The sequence below is a fragment of the Vicia villosa genome, linkage group LG2, assembly GCF_029867415.1.
Source record: "Vicia villosa cultivar HV-30 ecotype Madison, WI linkage group LG2, Vvil1.0, whole genome shotgun sequence".
In the NCBI taxonomy this organism is placed as follows: Eukaryota; Viridiplantae; Streptophyta; class Magnoliopsida; order Fabales; family Fabaceae; genus Vicia; species Vicia villosa.
In genome coordinates, this window is record NC_081181.1 from 172,567,685 (window position 1) to 172,589,097 (window position 21,413).

At 35.2% G+C, this 21,413-nt stretch overlaps 2 protein-coding genes across 2 annotated transcripts; both read right to left on the minus strand.

Moving 5' to 3' along the window:
- Window positions 1–217: 217 nt before the first annotated feature.
- Window positions 218–10,331, minus strand: LOC131652980 (uncharacterized). The gene is made up of 11 exons (XM_058922984.1): window positions 10,094–10,331; window positions 9,941–9,989; window positions 8,750–9,162; window positions 8,507–8,643; window positions 7,847–7,960; window positions 7,630–7,713; window positions 6,862–7,035; window positions 4,397–4,553; window positions 2,635–2,795; window positions 2,401–2,527; window positions 218–2,238 (listed from the first exon to the last, which is right to left on the minus strand). The coding sequence occupies exons 3-11, from the start codon at window positions 9,059–9,061 to the stop codon at window positions 625–627; spliced, it is 2,880 nt and encodes a 959-aa protein (XP_058778967.1). The 5' UTR covers window positions 9,062–9,162; window positions 9,941–9,989; window positions 10,094–10,331; the 3' UTR covers window positions 218–624.
- A 1,070-nt stretch (window positions 10,332–11,401) lies between these two features.
- LOC131650670 (uncharacterized) lies at window positions 11,402–12,365 on the minus strand. The gene is made up of 3 exons (XM_058920372.1): window positions 12,193–12,365; window positions 11,982–12,091; window positions 11,402–11,868 (listed from the first exon to the last, which is right to left on the minus strand). Exons 1-3 carry the CDS (start codon window positions 12,363–12,365, stop codon window positions 11,402–11,404), a joined length of 750 nt encoding a protein of 249 aa, XP_058776355.1.
- Between the last annotated feature and the right edge of the window lie 9,048 nt (window positions 12,366–21,413).

Below are 21,413 nucleotides of genomic sequence, written 5' to 3' on the forward strand. Positions count from 1 at the left end.
AATGCACATGGTGCGTCAAGAGGTGGGGTTAGAGTTTGTCTTATTCAAAATTATATGTGTTGGCTCGGTATAGAGGAAACTTGAAATAGCATGCCATTGATGAACCTACAGCAAGTCATCTTGAAGATAACGCTAGTATATTCCTTCAACATGAAAACACCTTTCAATGGTTTATAAATTACCAACACTAAAGCTCTCATTCTTGGCAAACCAAAAATGCCACAAGCACTAAAACTTAATATTGTTGCTGCCAATACCATCACACCCAAAGACTAAGTTTCAGAAAAATAAAGATAACTCAAAATAGAGTAACCAGACTCCTGAATTTCTTAACTTCCAAAATTATTAAAGAATGTCTCTCTAGAAACATGGGAAAATAAATAAAAAATAATAAATTGTCTAGATAAATAACTTGACTAACAATCTGAAATTCTTGAAGCTTATCTTAACCCCTTCTCTTGGCTTCTTTCCTTCCCATCTAATATCTAGATGGTTATATACATGGTGTTTGTTGTTGGTATAGGTATGTACAGAAACCTTCTCATCTAAGGGTATGTATAACCAGCTTCTAAGGATCTTGTTCAAGTCATAAAATGCTATCTCACATATAAGGTCAAACCTCCATTACCGGTGCCATGACTTTAAATACGGCTTTCCCGTTGGATCATGTAATACAGAATTCGGATGTTGCAGATTCATCCATGTCATGTCATCAGGCACCATTACACTAGGCGCAGCCTCGCGTGCGGTTAAGTAATCTAGTGGATGGGAAGCCTGTGGTAAAACAGCCGGATTCACCCTGGTAATGCCTGCATCTACTCCATAAGTTCTTGGAGTAAGAAACTGGTCTGGGTTTCTGACGGAATCATAAGAGCTACCGGGTCGTAGTTGGTTACAATGTGATAGCATACTAAATAAGCTCTGATCAGAGTTTGATCCAGTGCCGACACTTTGACTTGAAAGACTACTGCCATCTGATCCGTTCCAGCCACCACGAATGTGGTGGTTAGCTGGAGGCCAATGATGACCAATAAAATTACCAGTATTTAAGTGAGATTGGGATGGTGTTGCCATGGAAGCAGTATTAGGCGCCCAATCGGTTACATTTGCTACAGCCAATGAATCTTGCCTGGGGATGAATGGATCTTGCCTGGGGATTAAGTACCTTCCTCCTGCAATGGAATGAATATTCTCTGACATACTTTCTGGCATGTAAACCTCGGTAGCTCTCCTCTGCATTGAGTCCAACATCAGCGGCATTTGCAAGGGCTCCTTGAAATGACTGGAACATTGGCCATCTCCCATCATAATGTTGTTTGAAGTCTGAAAATCCAACGGGGCTCCTTTTTGTTCATGATGATATGGTAACAGCCCCTCTCCATTGAAGAGAGAGTGAATTAAAGCACCTTGACTCTGGCTTTCGTAAGAACTGAAGGAGGTCCCATTGTCCAAATGCCCATGTAACAACTCTTTACCTGTCTCTTCTTGATGCAAATCAGCTTCAAGATCAATCACATGGGTTCTCGGATCTTCGTTGACTTGAGAGTTAACCAGTGATAACCCATTAGCTGTATACTTGTTTGTTGCAGCAGAGTCATAATATGAATGTGGTGCCATTTCAACAGTTTGCCAGACATCACTTCCAGAAGTGAAAGGTGCTCCTTCATCAGTGGAAACATCACAAATGTTTGTATTCCTTGGATACTCGTCTTTATTTGGTGAAGTATCGTCTGATTTTGATAAAACAATATTCTTTTCTGAATCCATACTCACTTTATTGAAATGGTCATTACAACTAGAGTAAGAATCATGTGAGGACCGGATCTCAGGAGCTCTAACAACAGAATCTTCATAATCTTTCATGCTAGACAGATCATTTAGATCTCTTCCATCCTCCACCACATTTTGAAGCTCCTCCTCTGAGCCCATGTTATCCTCATCTTGATCGTGAAGTTCGCCCCCGGAACTCACATCTTCATTCTGATCCTCAACTGGGCTTACAGTATCCTCATCTTGATCCTGAAGTTCACTCCCTGAGCTCACACCTTCATGCTGATCCTCTACTGGGCTTATACTATCCTCGTTTTGATCCTGAAGTTTGCCTCCTGAGCTCACATCCTCATTCGGGTCCTCTACTGGGCTTATATCATCCTCATCTTGATCCTCAGGTTCATCCCCCAAGCTCATGGGCACGTCCTGATCCTGAAGTTCCATCCCCAAGCTCAAATTATCCTCTTCCTGAAGGACGAAATAAAATTCGAAAAGTATTAACAGAACCATTATGAGAAATCGCCTTTTATTATGAGATCAACGATCTTCTAGAAATTTGAGAAACAGATTGAAGGATGTAACTCAATCCTAGGAAATTATGGACCATCAGAAGGAAACAGTACTACAAACCTCAAAGAGTGGACTTGATTTGTCCTTCATCTCTTCCACCAAAGAATTCCTCATTGCATCTCTTTGTATCTGTCTCTGCATCTTGTTTGCACATGCTACAGGGAGGTCTTTGATCACCAATTGCAACCTACAAAAATAAAATATATTCTAATGAGCAATAACAATGCGATGTTTAAGAACAAGTTCAATGATAGAAATTTAACAAAAAAAGATAGCACCGAAAATATCACTAACCAATGCTCATGCAACTTCTTCTGTTCCTCTTTGACAAATACTTCGTATGGCTGCACGTGAATCTCATCGAGGTTACCCAAAACATGGTTAAGAGACTTAGATTGGATGCTTTTACCAGACTGCTTCATACTTTTAACAAGTTCATGCTGCTTCCTACTAACCTGATATGCATTAAGAACATAATTAGCAAATGTCCTAGCAAAACATTAAAGTATGCATAAAGTGTTAAAAAATTTGCTTGGGTTCCTCATCCTGAAGGAAAAAGAATAGTTGAAAATACTCTAGTTATATGGTTACATGAAATCCATATTATACTAGGAAGAACTGGTGAAAACAGTCCCGTTAAAGCTCAGTAGGTGTACAGGGACATCTGACTGCGGGGCCTAGGAACTAGGCTACTTGACCAAAAGAAATGGTGAAAACAATAGTTTTATCAAAATCTGACGATATTTCAAGAAATAAATACTTGAAATGTCTATATTAAAGCAGCGTTGTCAAATAGCAGCTATAGTGTAGCGAAATTTGAACAAACCGCTATTGTTCTGCAATACGCTATTCAGTACAGTATTGTCAAATAGCAGCTATAGCGCCATAGCATAGTGGAACTGGAACAAACCACGATCCACAACATTGTATTAAAGCATGCAACGTAAAAAAATGAGATTTTTCTCAGTTCCCTCATTTTGATGCAGTAGAGTATAACCCAAATAGAGGAACAGCCGATCCCGAAAATGCTAGTGACATAGCGGACAACGAGATGGCCGCCACTTGGAATTCAAAGTAGGGGAAACCCGAGAAGTATCTGTTATATCAGCGTATCATTGTCACATAGAAGAAAAAGACCACTTACATCATTATGGTAGTGCTAGAGAATACTGAAATTCTATGTTTTCTCATTAACTTAATTCAAAATACATGAGGGGTATAAATAGCCTATGGAATATTCCCTCCGTCTCACAATGAGTGACTCATTTGACCATTTTACATTGATTAATAAAAATGTATATATAAATGACAGACTAAATGCACAGAGCTTATTAAGTACTGATCACCATTATCATAAATGCAGAGGAATATATTGACTAGAGAGTGCTGAAAGATGTATTGATTAGAGGGTACAATTGTAAAACAAGTCATTAATATTGCATAGAAAATTAAAAGGGTCATTTAATAAGGGACAATTTTTTACAAATGGACAACTAATTGTGGAGCAGAGAGAGTACAATCAAATAAGGAAACTAATTAACCCCTAAAGATTTATGAGATTATAAATGGAAAACAAGTATCCCTATGATAAAGCTGTATCTTCCTTAATGGCTCAGCCTTGGCAGATCTGCAACCAACTAACCTAACAAAGGAATAGAGCTTTGCTGCCGCAAGTTGCACGATTTCTGCCACTAGACCAAAGCACTCAGTGGGCGCACCACCTATTGCGGTCAGGCTCTGCGATGGCGCTACAGCGCACTATTAACATCACAGGCTAGAAGGAAAATGAATTTCTGAAAACACTAGTTTTGTGGCTATAAATCAATATAGGCTGTGGTTTCATTTCAGAGCTGACTCTTCAAATATGTCAGCTGAAGTCTAACTTATAACTTAATATTTCAATTTTCAACATTAATTCCAATTTACTGAGAATCAACCATTATACATCTATACCTCTATAATTACTACCACTAATGGGATATATATCCGGTCCAGCTACCATACCGTTTCTCCCAGCCAATTCAATATTACTCAGAAATAAGGGGGAATGCCTCACCTTGATACATGACATGTATTTGTCGCCATCAATAAAATGAATGTTACGCTCGAGAACTTTGTCTTCTTTATTGGGCTTTTCTCCCTTAATGTGCATGCCATCGGAAGTAAACATCGAATTTCTGGATTTACCTTTCACAATGCCTTTTTCAAGAACCCTGTCAAAAATTATTTCATGAGAAAGAGTTTAAAACACAGTTAAGACTTAACCCCCCAGAAGGAGGCATATATCAAAATAATGCGACAAAACCATGCAAGAAACGTAAATTCAGGCAATACTTCATTATTCCTACCATGTAAACCAAGTTATCACAACAACAAAATCTTAATTGACAAGTGTCTGGTTTCAAGATCATCAAAAGCACCGTAACATGAGAAACAAATATTTGAAGCAACCTGGACAACACCTACGAACCTTAGAGGTTGGAATACATATAGCTGATATGGGGACAATTTAAATAATACTAAAAATAATTTGTTAAACTTAAATTCATGTTAAGATGGAAGTTGCACACAAGTTATTGGTATAAAGCTAACCACTTAAACTAATCAAACAAGAAGGCCCAAGAAATAGAATCACTCAATTTATTGGTCCTTTTCTACACGGATTCAACCCAAACTTAACAAACAGGCCCAACTAAAACTAGTTTGAAGCACAAATAACAAACGCAATATGAAATTAATTTCAAAAAGAGATAAAAAAAAGATGCATTTGGTCACAAGCAAGGACACAAGAGAACCGAGAGGGCCACAGGGAGAAAACATATTACATCTCTGGTTTACAAGAATGGCAACTCGGCGATGAACCAGCAACAGTGGAGGCTTTGTATAATCAGAGAAAACAAGGCTATTAGTTGCAGAGCACAAAAAGGAAAGACAACAGACATGTTTAAGAGAGAAGGTTGTACGCCAATGTGAGAGAAGCCACGTGAAGCAGAATTTGGTCAGGGTTTTCTTTAAACAAAAAAGGGGTATTGGAATTAGAAGAAAAGGAGAAGGGGAGTGTTTGCAACCAGGTAGCATGAAGGAGAAATGGGTTGAGTGTGGACCTGACCCTCAAACAAAAGCACGCTCAAGATCGTCGATTTCATAGATCTTGCATTCTTGAGCAGCATTCCCACTTGGCCAGTTTTATCCAGCATGGGCGTGCACAACCCCTTCAAGATCGTAAATTCGTAAGAACCAAAGCTCTGGAACACAGTTTTAACTTCCATTCGTGATTTTGAAGTATTTGGGCTACATAACTACCAAAGCATAGTGTGTAGACAAACACAAAAATGACAAGGAATAAAAACATTAGTCAAATGAACTGCATCCGTCCATAAATACTTTGAACTATACCTGAATAAAACCTAGCAGTATCTATCACATTAAGAAGAACAAAAGGATAACGACAAAACTTGATACTTCAGTTCAAAAAGTTGTACAGCAATGAATCGCTAATGAGTTACTTGGGCAATATAATTGTTTACACAAATAATATATGTAAAAATAGTAAATTAAACCACTAAATATAATGAATTCCTACTAGAAGGCCCGCGCAATATTTAAAGCTACGGACACCTTTAGGAGTAGGCGTGTCGCGGCGTCCGACACTTGTTTGTATGACACATGTACGACACGTGTCGAAAAAGTCAGACAAGTGTCAGAAATGTCAAACACCTGTTTGACACTCTTTGAATCGGTATCCGACACCCATTTGACACTCAGACAACACATGTCAGACAATACTGACAAATGTTTCAAAAAAAAATTGTTCAAAATCTCACACATCTAAAAGGGTTAAACATCAATGAAGAATTGAAGGAATTAATTTTGATTAAAATATTTTTAACACTTTAAATAATATATGGATAAATGAAGGTCAAATAATATCATTAATTTAGCAGTGTCGGCGTCCTATATTTTGACATTATTGGTGTCGGAGTGCCCGTGTCGAAGTCCGTGTTTCATAGCTTACAAGTCAAAACTTCATTTGCTACCAGAAAATAAAACCAATAACCAACAAACAAAGCACAGGCAGAGATAGCAAAAGCAGCAATCAACAATACAGAAGTTGATATGGCAATAGCAAGGATGTAGGGTATATCAAATGCTGCGGCAATCAACAATATAGAAGTTGAAAATCACAAATGATATAGTCAACTAGCTATACTATTACTATTACCAATAGCATTGAATTCTATCAAGAGGTGAGTTTCAGCAATCAACTTTAAAAAATGGAAAATTTATTCCCTAAAGTTGAATTATTTAAGCAAAAAATTTATTAGTCGTATTAAGCAATCTTGACCCAAGTGGTTGTATATCTCGAATTTCTATAAAACCGCTTTACCAGAGATTTTTACCATGCTACGATGACAAATGAAAGTATTGAGAAACCAAAACAACTACAAAGACAAAAGCATGTAAAATTCACCAGGTTCGTAAACTCTCAACGATATAGCTGATAACAAATTCATTACTTACTTTTTCTGAAGTTGGTCATCCTTTCTCGATGAAGAAATTCGGTATTCACTACTACATGCTTTCTCCTCTGTATCCCAGGAACACGACTCAGATGTCACTGCGACATTCCTATCATGATCATTAACTCTAGATTCATTCACATTTGAGGGTATTCTTTTTGGAACATGCTTTGGCCTGCACAATCCAAATAACATATGACATTAATGACTACCACTAAAATTCAAATTATAAATTTGCAGAACCTAATTCATGTTCTATAACCAACTTCAAGTAAGGTTGTGTATTGCAATAACTAGATATTTTCATTTTTAGAACTGAGACACAGTTTAATATCAACCAAAAGAAAATAAATACATATGCTTAAACAAATATAGAGGTTTCTATCGGTAGAAATATATATAAATGCATTTTACTCATTATCTACTTATGAAGACAGTAGTCAAGCAGAAAACATAACGGAGAAGTCCCGCCTGATCAGGATACATCAGAGAAAAAATTTCCAGGATTTCACCGTCTCAGATTAGAAGTAATATGACATGTCAAAATATCCACAAAATTAATCATATGGTGTCTAAAATATATGCCAGTTGTGTTCTCCCTAGCTTGCACAACAGTTAGCTTTCATCTATGTTGAAGAACTGCATGTGCAGGTAGTGGAAGAGCAAAGGAAAGGCAACATTTTAATGAAACAAATTATGGAATATGCCCTGTTCTAAAAATTTATGCGTTGAGCTCAGTATGCAGATTGCAAGTATTCCAGGGGATAACCTCCACATCTTCTGCAAAATGTCCTTTTCTGGATCTCTGCAGCTTTGCCACCTCTCCTTCAATTTAGATAGAAATCCTATCATACTGCAAAATAAAACAAGGACAATACTGCATTATAAGTACAATGCAAAATATATATATATATATATATATATATATATATATATATATATATATTTATATTTATATAAACAAGTCGAGGATGTGCAGTGCTTACCCATTGTGATAATTATGCAATTGTTTGTAGTAAGCTCTCTTCTCAGACTTCAGACGCTGTTCCCGATTAACAATTATGTCTGGATGAAGATCACCGGAGCAAAGTGAAGCACCCCTGAAAATATATAGACATTTGTGATTCTGAAAAAAAGAAGATTTTTACGAATAATCAGCAAACTATGCACAACATATTACGTTTTTAAAATACTTTGCTAACTAAAAGCAGAGCAAAAGACTTTCAGAGATTGAGATATGACATAGCCATTACAAATAGTATGGATAGGTAAGCATAATACAGAGGATCATAAATAAAGAAAAATAAACCATAATTTGTAAGCATAGAAACTATGAAAATGAACAAATGGGATTTCCACAACCAGGCCCATTTAAGTTAGAAAATCGAGAAAATTTGTATGCAACAAAAAGAAGACTAGATAACTGGTCAATATGCTGTAAGATATGATTAAGCCTAAATTGAATTTCAAAAACTACTAAACAGAATTTGTGGGTGATCATCAAATGCAAATAGTAATGCTGGTCAACTCAACCCAAAAGCTAATCATAAGCAGTTAACTCAACACAACATGAAATCAATAACTACTTAGCAGTAATCTAATATAAGAAATATTCACATCACATGAAGCATGTAGTAAACACACACCAATTCAAAAAGGGATTTCCGAATTCGAAGTCAGTCCCAGCGAGCAAATCTTCCACGGCTTGCTGTGGCTCTATGCCCCTAGGGAGGAAGCTCATAAGAAGGTTTCTCTCATTTTCTGAAAGATGGGTGTTCCAAACCTGCCAATTTCCAAAAGATTTATAAAAGATGTTTTAGGCATAAACCGTAGACAAATTAAAAAATTTGAGCTTGTAAACAACAGACTGTGACCACTATTTTATCTACCTCATATGAAAGCACTTCACTTAAATTATCCAAGTCAAAAATTTCTTGGGGCACTGTAAACACATCTGCCAAGACTTTATGATCATTAGAAACATAATTGACAAACGGTTTCATTTGTCTCCAACTAATACCAATTTGTTCCCGCTTGGCAACAACTATTTTCTGGTTTCTATCCCATTCAACAGAGATGTGGGATCTCATGTCATTTGGAACTAGACCCGGATTCTTTCTTTTGGTCCTGTGTTGCTCTCTAGAACCATAACCGACAATGCTTGCCCCATTTACTCGTTTCCTCTTCTGATCAGCAGCCATTATTGACACAAGGGAATAATGTTTCAACAGAACATTATATGAATATGAAGAAAAACAATATCTTCCTCATTTCTAACAAACATCTTTCATCCATATACAACCTGCAAAGCACAATGTCAATGATACATTAAATTTCAAGTCCAAGTATCAATGTACAGATAAGTTGAATATGATTATCACTTCACTAAAGGTTCAAAATGAATATTCTTTAACAAATAAAACAGCCTCACGAAAGGTTCAATCAAGTCCATAACAGAGCTTACATCATACAACCGTAAACAACAACAAGCCAATAAATATAAGGCGTAACTTTGCGTGGTTAATCCAAAAGGAGACAAAACAACCCTTTTAGGGTTAAACAGTGCATGCACAAAATTCGTGAATGTCTCAAAACAGAGGTAATCAAATTCAGTGATCAATTACTTTTAATATCACATAATAACCATGTAAGATAAAACCAAGATAACCAACATAAAAAAGTGGACAATTTAATCATACACGCAACTATAAAAAACAAGTTTTTACATCTATAGCTACGTAAAGAATCGAGCATAAACTTCAAAACACTCCTTTTTATTCTCTCGTTTCGGCAGGACTCAAACACAAAAGAAATTAACAATTAACAACAGAAATACAATTACAATTCATTGACAATTTCAAGTCAAAACAGCGTTATTCAATAATTCAAAAAATCAAAAGAACTAAAATCAATGTTCACCGTAAGAAGAAAAAACAACTCAAAAACGAAAATTTACAATAAAAACATCAAAAATACAAAATTACGAGTTAGAGATTAAATTGTGAACAACCAAATTCAAGTAACCTTCTCTGAGGATTCGGAGCAGCGAAACCCTAAATTAAAAATAAATTAAAAATTACCTGTAAAACAGTTAATTCAGCGCGTTCGGAGTAAAATGAGAAGCTTAATCTGTGAAATTAATCGGAGTAAAAATTAATTTATAATTATTAATAAAAAAGAATTGGGATTATTGATTGAGAAAAGAAATTGAAATATAAAATTATGAATAATACCTTGAAATGAAGAGTGCGATGATGATGATAATGCAATAGGAGAAAGCGTTGCGTTGAGAGAAAGAGAAGACACGAACACAGAATTGGCGGAGAGAGAGAGATGATGATGATGAGAATTAATCGGACGACTGTGGTTTCTTCTTCAAACCGTTATTTTTGGTATCGATCACAAAAACACTTCGGCTCGGCTTGGATTGGCTGGGTTGGCGGCTTCAACCTTCCGCACGTGTGTTGTGTTGTTCAAGTGGTGAGAGATTATGTGGTGAACGTTATTTATAAGATATATTTTTATTTTATTTATTTATGAGATGAATTTGATTTGACGAATAGTTAATTAAATTATTATTTTATGAGACTTTGACATTTCAAGTCAACGTGTTCGGATCTTGCAAGGTGGGTGTAGTTGTAGTAGAAGTGGTTCATGGTATATCATAGATTTTGGAGAATTATACATGTACCCCAATTATACACGTCACTTTTTTTTTTTATTTCACGTTTATTTTTTGTGAGATACAAAGAATTTTCAGACGAAATTCCTGATACATTCTACCAAATTTCTGATAGAAGTAAATTTCCGATAGTGTATTTGAAATTTTTGGCATATTTTAATATTAGGCTTTTTCAATGGTTGAGATTTTGCCGACACTTTTTGAGGATCTTGATTGCACTGACACATATGTGTGGTTTAGAATGCATCGTCATTTGTATAAATAGGGGTCTTAGGGTTATTGGATAATATATCTCAACAAAATATCTCTTCCTTAATACTTGACTAATGTAGAAGTGTATTTCAATGGCTGCAACCATGCTGTTGAAACCAAGATTCTAGATAGGCCCGAATCCTTTGCCACCTTGAAAGAAACGTTGAATAATTTGCTGTCTGATTCCGATAATAGAAGGGTGACAAAGATCGAGTTTCTGGAGGCCTTGATTGATATAAATGGAAGAGTAAAATACAATCTAATCGAGTTGAAGAATGATGAGGATGTGAAGGTCATGTGGAAATCATTTCGCCGTAGAATAATTATAGGTCCGATCGAGTTAGACGCGCAAATTCGAAGATCAGTGGACGAAATAATGAAGTGTTTGAAACGTCCAGAGTCATCCGTTAGTGCCTAGGTTTTCATGTTTTGGAGTACTGTTTATGTTTGTTGTTTGTCACCTGATGTTTGTTAACTACGTTTGTTCGTTATTGATGTTATTTTATTTTCTTTATCTAATTGAAACATGCACTAGCAAATAAGATTATGCAATAAAAAAGATGTCTGAATAAAATATACATATAATACAATCATAAAAAATAAAAATCTACATAGGCCCTCCATGGGAAACATCGGCTAACCTAGCTAAAATAGTATGAACCTCACCATCAGAGTTCACCAAAACTGTGAGGCTATCTAAGTGAACGGCGATGAACTGTAGATGATTGTCCTGGTCACCTGCGGGAGGTGGAGGTGGTGGTGGTGAATCGAAAGAATCCCTGGTACCTGAAGGCCCTGGAACATCAGATGGTGTGGCAGGTGGTATGATCCTAGGGTGTGACACAATGTGGAACCACTCCAGGTATCCATCCTCGCATTGCCCAGGCTCTTGAACCTCAACGGCTATATCAATGATCTCACGGGGGGAGTTGATGATGTGACTCTGAAACCATCGATTAATGCCACCAGCTGGAGCCTCTGAGAGCGGACATGGGATGTCCTGTATATAACCATACTGGCGTAGACACCTCTCAGGAAAGTGTCGAGCCACATGGCTCTCCCATTTGACATACCCTGAATATAAAGTAGATACCTCAAAAGGACGATGAGGGCGGTGAGCTGTATACGGTGTTCAAATGACATCATCCAAGGTCAGAGCATCCAGCTTCCACCTGTACTCTATCAACCCTCCTGGAATGGCCTGTTTGGCCTTCCACCTCTTCGCACATGGGTCAGTAGCCGCAACACGCTGGATCTTCCGCTCACATATGTGAAGGAAGTGCTCGTAGATCCAACACTGCATAAAAAGTTATAAAATAAATACACCCAAATAGTTAAAACACAAAATCATCTAATAAATTATAATATACCTGTAACAAGCTCAGGTAACCAGCAAACTATGTGGTGTCAGGACGAAATGCAGCATCAAGCGTCGTGTACAACATCGTCAATACCACCACTCCCCAATCCCAACATGGAGTATCAAGGGCTCTGAATAGAGAAAGGTATTGAACATCTATATAAACTCCAGACTTGTCCGCAAAGAGAGTACATGCCACTAGATGTAGCATGTACGCCCTAGCGGCAACCTGGTATCTCTCTGCATCCAGAAGCTCCTAATAAGTAGTCCTTAACCAAGACATACTAAGGTGAAAGCCCCGAGTCCCACCAAACTCACGTAGCACATCCACCTCATCAACCTCCAAAGCATCCATAACCATGCGCACCGCCGTCGCCTGGTCCCTATAAACTGGTGTGAAAAACGTCCCAAAAGTCAGAATGTGAAAGAGGGCATTCACATCATCTAAATTCGCCGTTATCTCCCCAAATGGAAGATGGAAGGATGATTTCGGGTGCCACCTTTCAAAAAAATTGATAACAGGGAGGCGTCCAGCATCATCAAGGAGCATCCAACAAAGTCCATCAGATGGAAATCCTTAACTATCCTCCTCACCTGCTCAGGCATCTGACTCTCGAGGAAGTTCTTCAACTTCGACCCGTGAGAAGTCTTCTAAATTTCTGGTATCGTCGAAAAATTAGAAAAATACGGTTCGTCACGTAAATTTCTGAAAATGTGGTAATAAAAATTGGTTGGACAATTTAGTCTTTTCATAGGTTTGGGGGTGTGGCATGTATAATTTGGGGGGTGGCATGCTACTCTTCAATTATATATGACACCCCTCATTTTTCTTAATTCCACAAATACTCATTCTCAAAGAAAGAAAACAATTTTTAAATCAAATTTTCGGTACAAATAAATTTTTGGTACCTTATAAAAAATATTAGAAAATTTAAAATTTATCAGTCCATACCGAAAATTTAGTGGATAACTGAAATTTCCGGTAGTGTATTTTGTCAAATATTTTGGACAATTTTGTAGGGTTATGATTTCACCGACAATTTTGCATGGTCTAGAATAAATCCAAGATTTTATAAATAGAGGCATATGTATAGAGAAAGTCATCTAAAAAATGTCTCTTCCGTAATTTATGATTAAGGCAGAAGTGTATTTCAACGGAAACAATCCTTCTGTTGAATTCACACTTCCAGATGGTGCCTCATCTCTCGCCAACTAAATAGATAAGTTGACGAATTGCTGCCGGATACCGAGAACAGAAGGGTGAGAAAGATCGAGTTTTATGAAGATAGGATAGATAGTAATGGAAGGATGAAATACAACCTGATTGAGTTAAAAACTGATAAAGACGTGACTGCCATGTGGAAATCATTTCGTCGTACAATAACTAAGGGGCTGATCGAGTTTGATGTGCATATTTCAATATTGATTGACGACATAATCAAGATGTTGAAATGTCCATAATCATCTGGTAGTAACTAGGTTATCATGCTTGGGTATTTTTATTTTATGATTGTTGTACTGTATTATCTTGTGTTATGTTTATTTTCTAATTAAAACATGTAATCGGCAAAATATTATGCAACAAAAGTAATGTGATGTGAGAAGTAGTCTGAGTCACATAATATACAAAATATAAAATCAAAAAATTAAAAAATCAAAAAATCTAAATAGGCCCCCCGCGGGCTATGTGTGCAACCCGGGCTAATCTTGTGAAAACCTCATCGTCTAGGTTTACCAAACCCTTGAGGTTATCCTAATAACGACGATCATCTGAAGACTCTCCTGATCATTTGAGCCTGGTGAAGGTAGTCGTGGAGGCATGTCTTCACTCGGTACCTAAGGATCAGAAACCCTAGAAACAGAAGGCCATATAGCATCGGAAGACCCTACAACACGTGGTGTGAGGCTAGGAGGTGATATAGTGAGATACCACTCCAGATAACCATCCTCACACTACGAAAGGGTACTGAACATTCACTGTCCTATATCTAATCTCACGGGCAGAGCTGATGATATGGCTCTAAAACCATATATTAGTCCCCCTCTAAAGCCTCTAGAACTAGTCGAGGGATGTCATGGACAACCATATTATCGAATACATCTCTCAAGCAAGTGTCTAGCCATCAATATCTCCCACCTTATATGTCCTGAATATAATGCACCATCGTCGAATGGACGATGGGCCCGATGAGTTGTGCATGGTGTCTACACAATATCATATATTGTAAGATAATTCAGCTTCCTCCTGTACTCGGCAACCCCAACTTGAATCGTCTGCCTGGCCATTCATCTCCTCACATATGGAGTGTATGCTGCGACACGATGCACCCTCCTATCACAAATGTTAGGGAAATTCTTGTATATCCAGCACTAGAGAAACGAAAACTAATTAATGTCTCAAACAACAATAAAATAAAAAATAGATGAGAAATGCTCGTATAACTATAATAGACTCAAATAACCAGCAAATTGTTTGGTCTCAAGCACAGTCGCAACTCCAAGTATCGTGTAGAGCATGGTCAAGACGGCAACTCCCCAAGCCCAGCATGAAGTCTTTAGGCTACTGAACAACCACAGGTATGATACATCAATGTAAACACCTGACTTGTCCGCAAGGAGAATACATGACATCAGATGTAGCATGTACGCCCTAGCGGCAGCCTCATACCTTTCAGCCTCCACAAGCTCCTGATATATATCCTGCAGCCAAGACATCCGAAGGTGAATGCCCCTGTTAAACTCAAACTCTGCTCGTACGACATCCTCAGGGACCTGCAGATCCTCTACAACCTGGAGTAACGATGTTGTATGGTTAATGACATGACCAATAAAGAATATATCGCCAATGCGGATGTTGCCCTCGGTTTTTTACCATACCTCTCGCGGAGAGATACGCGAACTGACTCTTTTCTTTCTGCTTTTGTGTTTTTGAAAATCAGAGAGTCGCCACTGACTTTTATTTTATCCAATTAAGGAAAGGTTTATAAAAGAAACAGAAAAAGACCTTTAAGAAATTCTGGGTAAGGGGGTAGGTTATACAAAGGGAAGGTGTTAGCACCCTTTGTATCCATGGTTATCCATGGGCTCTTTAATTTTCTTAGCACACTTGTTTTCAATCACTTTTCTATTGCCTTGAAATGCTTGTATGTGGTTTCAAATACCTTTGTAAATTAACTTTGTAATGATCCTTGTGCGGATGTATACAAAGTGTTTTATCTTTCGAAAGATGTTTTTGAAAAAAGGACGTTAACTTCGTAATGATCCTTGTTTGGATATATACAAAGTATTGTCTTTTTGAAAGTTTTATTTTGAAAAACAATGATATATGAGAGATTTGTTTGTTTTGATCTGAGCAAGCAAATTAGGAGGTCTACCCTAAGTTATAAGGTCTTATCCTATTTCCTTTAAAAAACTATCCTTTTACCGGATGTAAACAAAAGTTCGATTTTGCATTTGAATTTGATCTTGATTTTTGAAGAGAGTAAAAGAGGGATTACCTTAAGAGGTGCAAGTGTGATTTTGTTTTGATTCAGATATTTTATCTTTGAAGTTAGTGATCTAACGATTATATTTTTTCTTCGACATACACGCAGTTTTATATATGCTGGAATTTAAAATGCGGAAATGTAAAATGCGGAAAGTAAATCTACGCTATTACATCGATTGTGCAGGAAATGTAAACTACGCTATTTACATGAATTTGATAACCTATACACTTGATCTATGAATTTAAATTGCAAGAAAATAAAAGAAATATTTTTGGATTTTTGATGATTGATTTTAATTATAATTAATGCATGATTAATTTAATTAAAATGAGGAAAAAGATGGAAATAAAATTTAAACCTAAAAATTAAGTTTAAAATATGTTCAAAATGTTTGTCAATTAATTTTAAGATAAAACTATTTTTTTTTGGAATTTTTGAAATTTGTTTTGAAATTATTAAGTTAATTAATACATAATTATACAAATAATTACACAAATAATCAAAACTTAAATGAGAAAATTATTCTAAATATGTACAAAATTAGCCTATAATATATAAACTATATTTAATATAAAGAACAAAATTTTTATGATTTTTTTTGATTGGTTAAAATAATTAAAAAGCAAATATATAAATATATACTAATTAATTATGCAAAATATTTAAATTATTAAGAAAAATAAAATATTTTTATATCAGAAAATAAAATATTATTTTATCAGCTTAAAAATATTTTTTGTGTATTTTTTGAATTTTTAAAACTATTTAAATTAATTTTAGAAGTTAAATTAAAATAAAATAGAAAATATAAAAAGATATGATCATGTGTGGTTGATTATGATGGATTATGGTGTGGCTGCGTATTTTGATGCGTTGAATGAAAAGTTGAGAGGATCCAAAGGCTCAGATTATGATTGCATGGTGCACGTGGATAAAGGCATAACATGTGATCATGCAGACTTTGAGAGTCCAACGTGGGACCCACGTGCAGTTGACTAGCGAATGGGGTGGAGCGAAATGGCCACGCGTACGGTCAAAATTTCCACCTCACTATTCATCATTTTCTTCCTTGGTACCTGCGGAATTTCCTGCAAACTTACCTGCGGATTTTCCTACGGATTTTGCTTTCAATTCTTTAACCTTTTGAATGACCTACAAAATGAAAATGAAAAAGAACAAGGGCCACCCAGATCACCTAAATGGACCCTTCTGAACATGATGGCGTCGTTAGTTTTTTCATTTGGAGCTTGTATCATGGAGAACGAAAGCTTCACATGTTTGAAGCTCAAAAATGGTAGAGCTTCAAAACCACGTTAAAGCTTGCATGTGATCACTCAAACCTACTCTATATCATGCCACGAGTCCATGCAAGTGGTTAGTTTTCATTTTAATCAAGCATGCATACGAAAACGAAAGCTACATGTGTATGTTCATGGAAAACATCATACGTATGTTATGACTCTCATGGGACCAAATAAAGAGTTTATTCTTACTGTATATTACTTTAGGAGATGATTGGAAGTGTTTATTTGTATTGATAATGATTGGAATATGGAAAACGAAAATTTACAAAGTTATGGAATTTTTGAGAATTTTGTGAAGTTTCTTGCTATACCCCCCTTGCTATTTTCGTGTGTGTTGTAATTGTAGAGTATGCTGCTTCATTTATAAGCCAAGAGGTGCTTAAAATCTAAGCTAGAAGCATTGATGAGCTTTGTTGAAACTTTGATTTTTAAATATTAAAAATCTTTGAAATTTTGACCAAAGCTTGCTCTCCTTTACTTCTCTTGCTTTGTACTTCCTTTTGCTGCAGAAAATTGAAGATTCTTTGATGACTCATGCTTAGAAACAAAGCTACGCATTATCCTTCCATTTTCCTTTTTCAATTTAATCTTAAATGTGATAAAATTAAACCAAAAATGGAACAAAAATGATGTGGGCTTTGTCTTGGTCGTGGGAGGCCCTTTACATCATGGTAAACATATTTGGATTATGAAAACTTGGCCCCATTTGGAAAAAATACATTTTTTATCAATGTTGATTTCATGCATTTTCCCAAAATTTTAGCCAACTTCAACAAGGTGTAAATCCCTCAATTTTTATCATATGAAGGAGTTCTTGCACTTTTTGGAAACATCAAAGAGTACTCTAACCAATGTCTTTGGTCTCATGTCAAAATGATTTTCCATGCTCCTTGTGTGTCCTTTTGAAAAAAGTGACTTTTTGTTGACTTTGAAAATGACCTGTAATGTCTTGATTCATATTTTTCAAATGGTGAATCTAATGACCATGGGACCAATTGCATTTGAAAGATAATTGAATTTCCTTCAAAATAAGCTTTGTTTTGAATTTTTTGGATGAAGGATGAGAGAGTTATGACCAGTCAAAGTTCAGTTGACTTTTTAGGAGAAAACCCTAATTTTGAAACTTAGGGTTTTGTTGATTTTTGATCTTTCCTTGATGAATTATGATCATCCAATGATCAAATGATGAATCCTTTGACAAAATATGGACTTTGACAAAAAATTTCATTTTTGACTGTCTGTTGACTTTTTTGGTCAAGCGGGTCGTCTGTTGACTGTTTGAGCTGCTGACTGTGCGTCTGAGCGAATTGAAGTTTGAAAATTTGTATGGTGGTACTTTGAGATATATGGAGGTCCATGAAATCCATTTGAGGTCTCAAAAACTTGTTCTCCTGAAAAAAAACAAGAAACCCTAGTTAGGGACTGTTTGTGTAGGAGACAGTTAAGCGTACCTGATTTTTGTGCAGTGTTGAGTCTCTGCTAATCATGTGATATTCAGAAGACTTCTAGAACAAAAATCTTGGAATTTTGAAATGCAAAAAGTTTGATTTGATTGATGGTACAAAACACGGAGAATTGCACTGTCAGTGGTTTGACTGTCAACTGACTGTTTAGAGTGAAAATTCAACAGTCAAAGTTAATATATTTTTTTTTGTTTTTGTTTTGTTTTTGTTTTGTTTTTTTTAATGGTGAAAATTTATTTACATGAGTGGTTAGTAAAACACAGACGTAGTAAATAAATAATAAATACTGTATGCGAGCAAAATTACAGATAATGACCCTGAAAATCATTTAATGCACAGAAAAATAAATATTTAACTGGCAGAAAACACACAAAATATTATCTGGATAATTAAGCAACAATATGACAAATAGTACGACATTTAATACTGACAGTATAAATATTACATACTACAACGAACAGTACAACGAGTAAACGGTACATTAAGAAATAAGAGATACGACAAACTTTTAAGAATGACGATTAATAACCCATGCTACAAACAGTAACATGTAGATGATTGGGAGTGTCAACATCCCAGGTCCACATTTTTCATGGCTATGCAGACAGAAGAAAGACATGATTACCACCACGACGGTGATGATCATAAGAAAACACGTCTCTATCCGCTTTGCCATTTTTGTCGGGGGAAGAAGAGAGAATGAATATGAAGTAGAAATTTGAGAGATGAGTTAGAATTTGATGTGAGATTTTATGGGAAAAATGAGAGGTATTTATAGAATGAAAAGAAGGATAGAGACGTTGGGGAATGAAGTGATTCCGTACAAAAGGAAAATTTGAGTGGAAGTGAGATTTGAAAGAAAGTGTATGATAATGTTGGAAAAAAGAGAGATGTATAGAATAAAGTTAGGATTTGATTTTGAAAGAAGAGATTTGAAAAGAAAGGAAAAGATTTTGAAAATAATGGAATATAGTACAAAATTAGTGGGAAACAAATAATTTACTTGTTACCAGTACAGTCTGAATCCCCGGACTATGCGCCTGCAAAATATTTAACTTTGTACCAATTGCGTCAGTACTATTTATCTGTAAATAAATATCAAATAAATAGCGTGTGTGAAGTAATAAACAGTAATTGGCGTTTGCGTAAGAATAAATTCAACAGCGAGCCAAAATACCGTATAAGAAAAATTCTAAAAACCAAGTATTCATAAATCAGGATATGAAAATCCAAGATTATATGAAACTCTTAATTTTTAGATTGAAGTTTTCTTGAAAAAAGATGCGGGCAAATTTTGGGGTATAACAGCGGAGATGAAACAATGTGGATACATCATCAAGTGATGATCATCTCCCCAAATAGAAGATGAAAGAAGGATATCTCTAAGTGCCACCGCTCAACAAACGCAGACAACAAGGAGGCTTCAAGCATGGTCAAGGAGCAATCGGCAAACTCCATCAAACTAAAATCAGAAACAATGCGTCAGACCTGCTCAGGCATCTCACCCATAGGAAAGTTCTTCAATTTCGACCTGTGGGATGCAACCTTCAGCGGCTGACGCACTTGTAGGAAACAAAGTTAAATAAATAAACTGTAGTCTTTCAACATATCACTGAATCATAGCTGAGAAGCATCTGCCTTAGCATCTCTAACGGCAGCTGCCGCTATATTAGTGATCCTGCCGACAATGGTGTTGTCCTTTCCTGTTGTCCTCACTGAAAAGAAAGGAAAAAACAAAAAAAAATAGTTAAAAACAAAAGAAAAATTATATGGAAGATATTACTAGAAATTTCAAAAAAAAAATCCAGAATTTTTCAAAAAAAATTGAACTACCGGAAATTTCATAATTTTTGGTAAGATCTACCCGAATTTTTTGAAAATTTGGAAATTTCTGGGAAATTTTGAAATTTCCGATATCACCAAATTTTTCCAAAGAATTCCCGATATGATTAAGAAATTTCTGATATGACACTTACTATTTGCAAAGAATTCCCGGTATTGCGGGGAAATTTTTGGTATTGCCCTAAAAGTTTCAAGATTTTCTTTTTCCAAGTGCAAATTTGTGAAATGATAGAAAATTAAATAGGATTATATTTGACTTTTCATTTGTTTTGGGAGGTGTCATATATAACTCGGGGTGGCATGTAGAATCCACTAAATTTTGATGATATTGTTCCATATATAACTGGCCCATAATACAACAATGTGTCATCCATGTCTATTATTATCATTCTCAGTTATTACATTTATATATATATATATATATATATATATATATATATATATATATATATATATATATATATATATATATATATATTAAAAAATATATAATCATTATGAAATACATATGATTTTTTATAAAAATGTATTTTATTTATAATATAAATAAAATAAATTTTAAAAATTAATTATGATAAATATTTATGGGTATAATAAAAAATATTAATAATTTATCGATATTGTAAAATAACTTATAATTTTATATAAAAAAAATTTCAAAATAATTTATAATAAAATATGAAAGTAATAATAACTTGATTTGAGTAAATGTTTGTATATAATTTTTTAAAATTTATGTTAGTTTTATTTATTAATAGGAGGAAAGTAAATCTTTGAAATGAAAAATGTTGGTATGGAGCAAAGTTCTAAGAAGATGACACGTGTGAGAATTAGATAAATAAGAAATAGCGTAAAGGAGATGAGAAAATCTAAACATAGAGAGTCTTGTACTTTTAGTAGTATAAAAATCATGTATTAATTGCGTATTAGATGGGCAAATTTGAATTAAGTACGCCTTGTCGCTTTGGCTAATAGAACTAATGATTCCTTATAAATATCATATATTTGTAAAATCTAAACATGCACTCAATTAAACAAGTTTTTTCCGCATTTTTATCTCTTTTATCATTTCGTTTTACTTTATTGTACTTTAGTATGCATTTATTAGCTTAGCAAATCAAAGTACGCAAACATCCGAACTTAACACTCTTTAAAAGAGTTT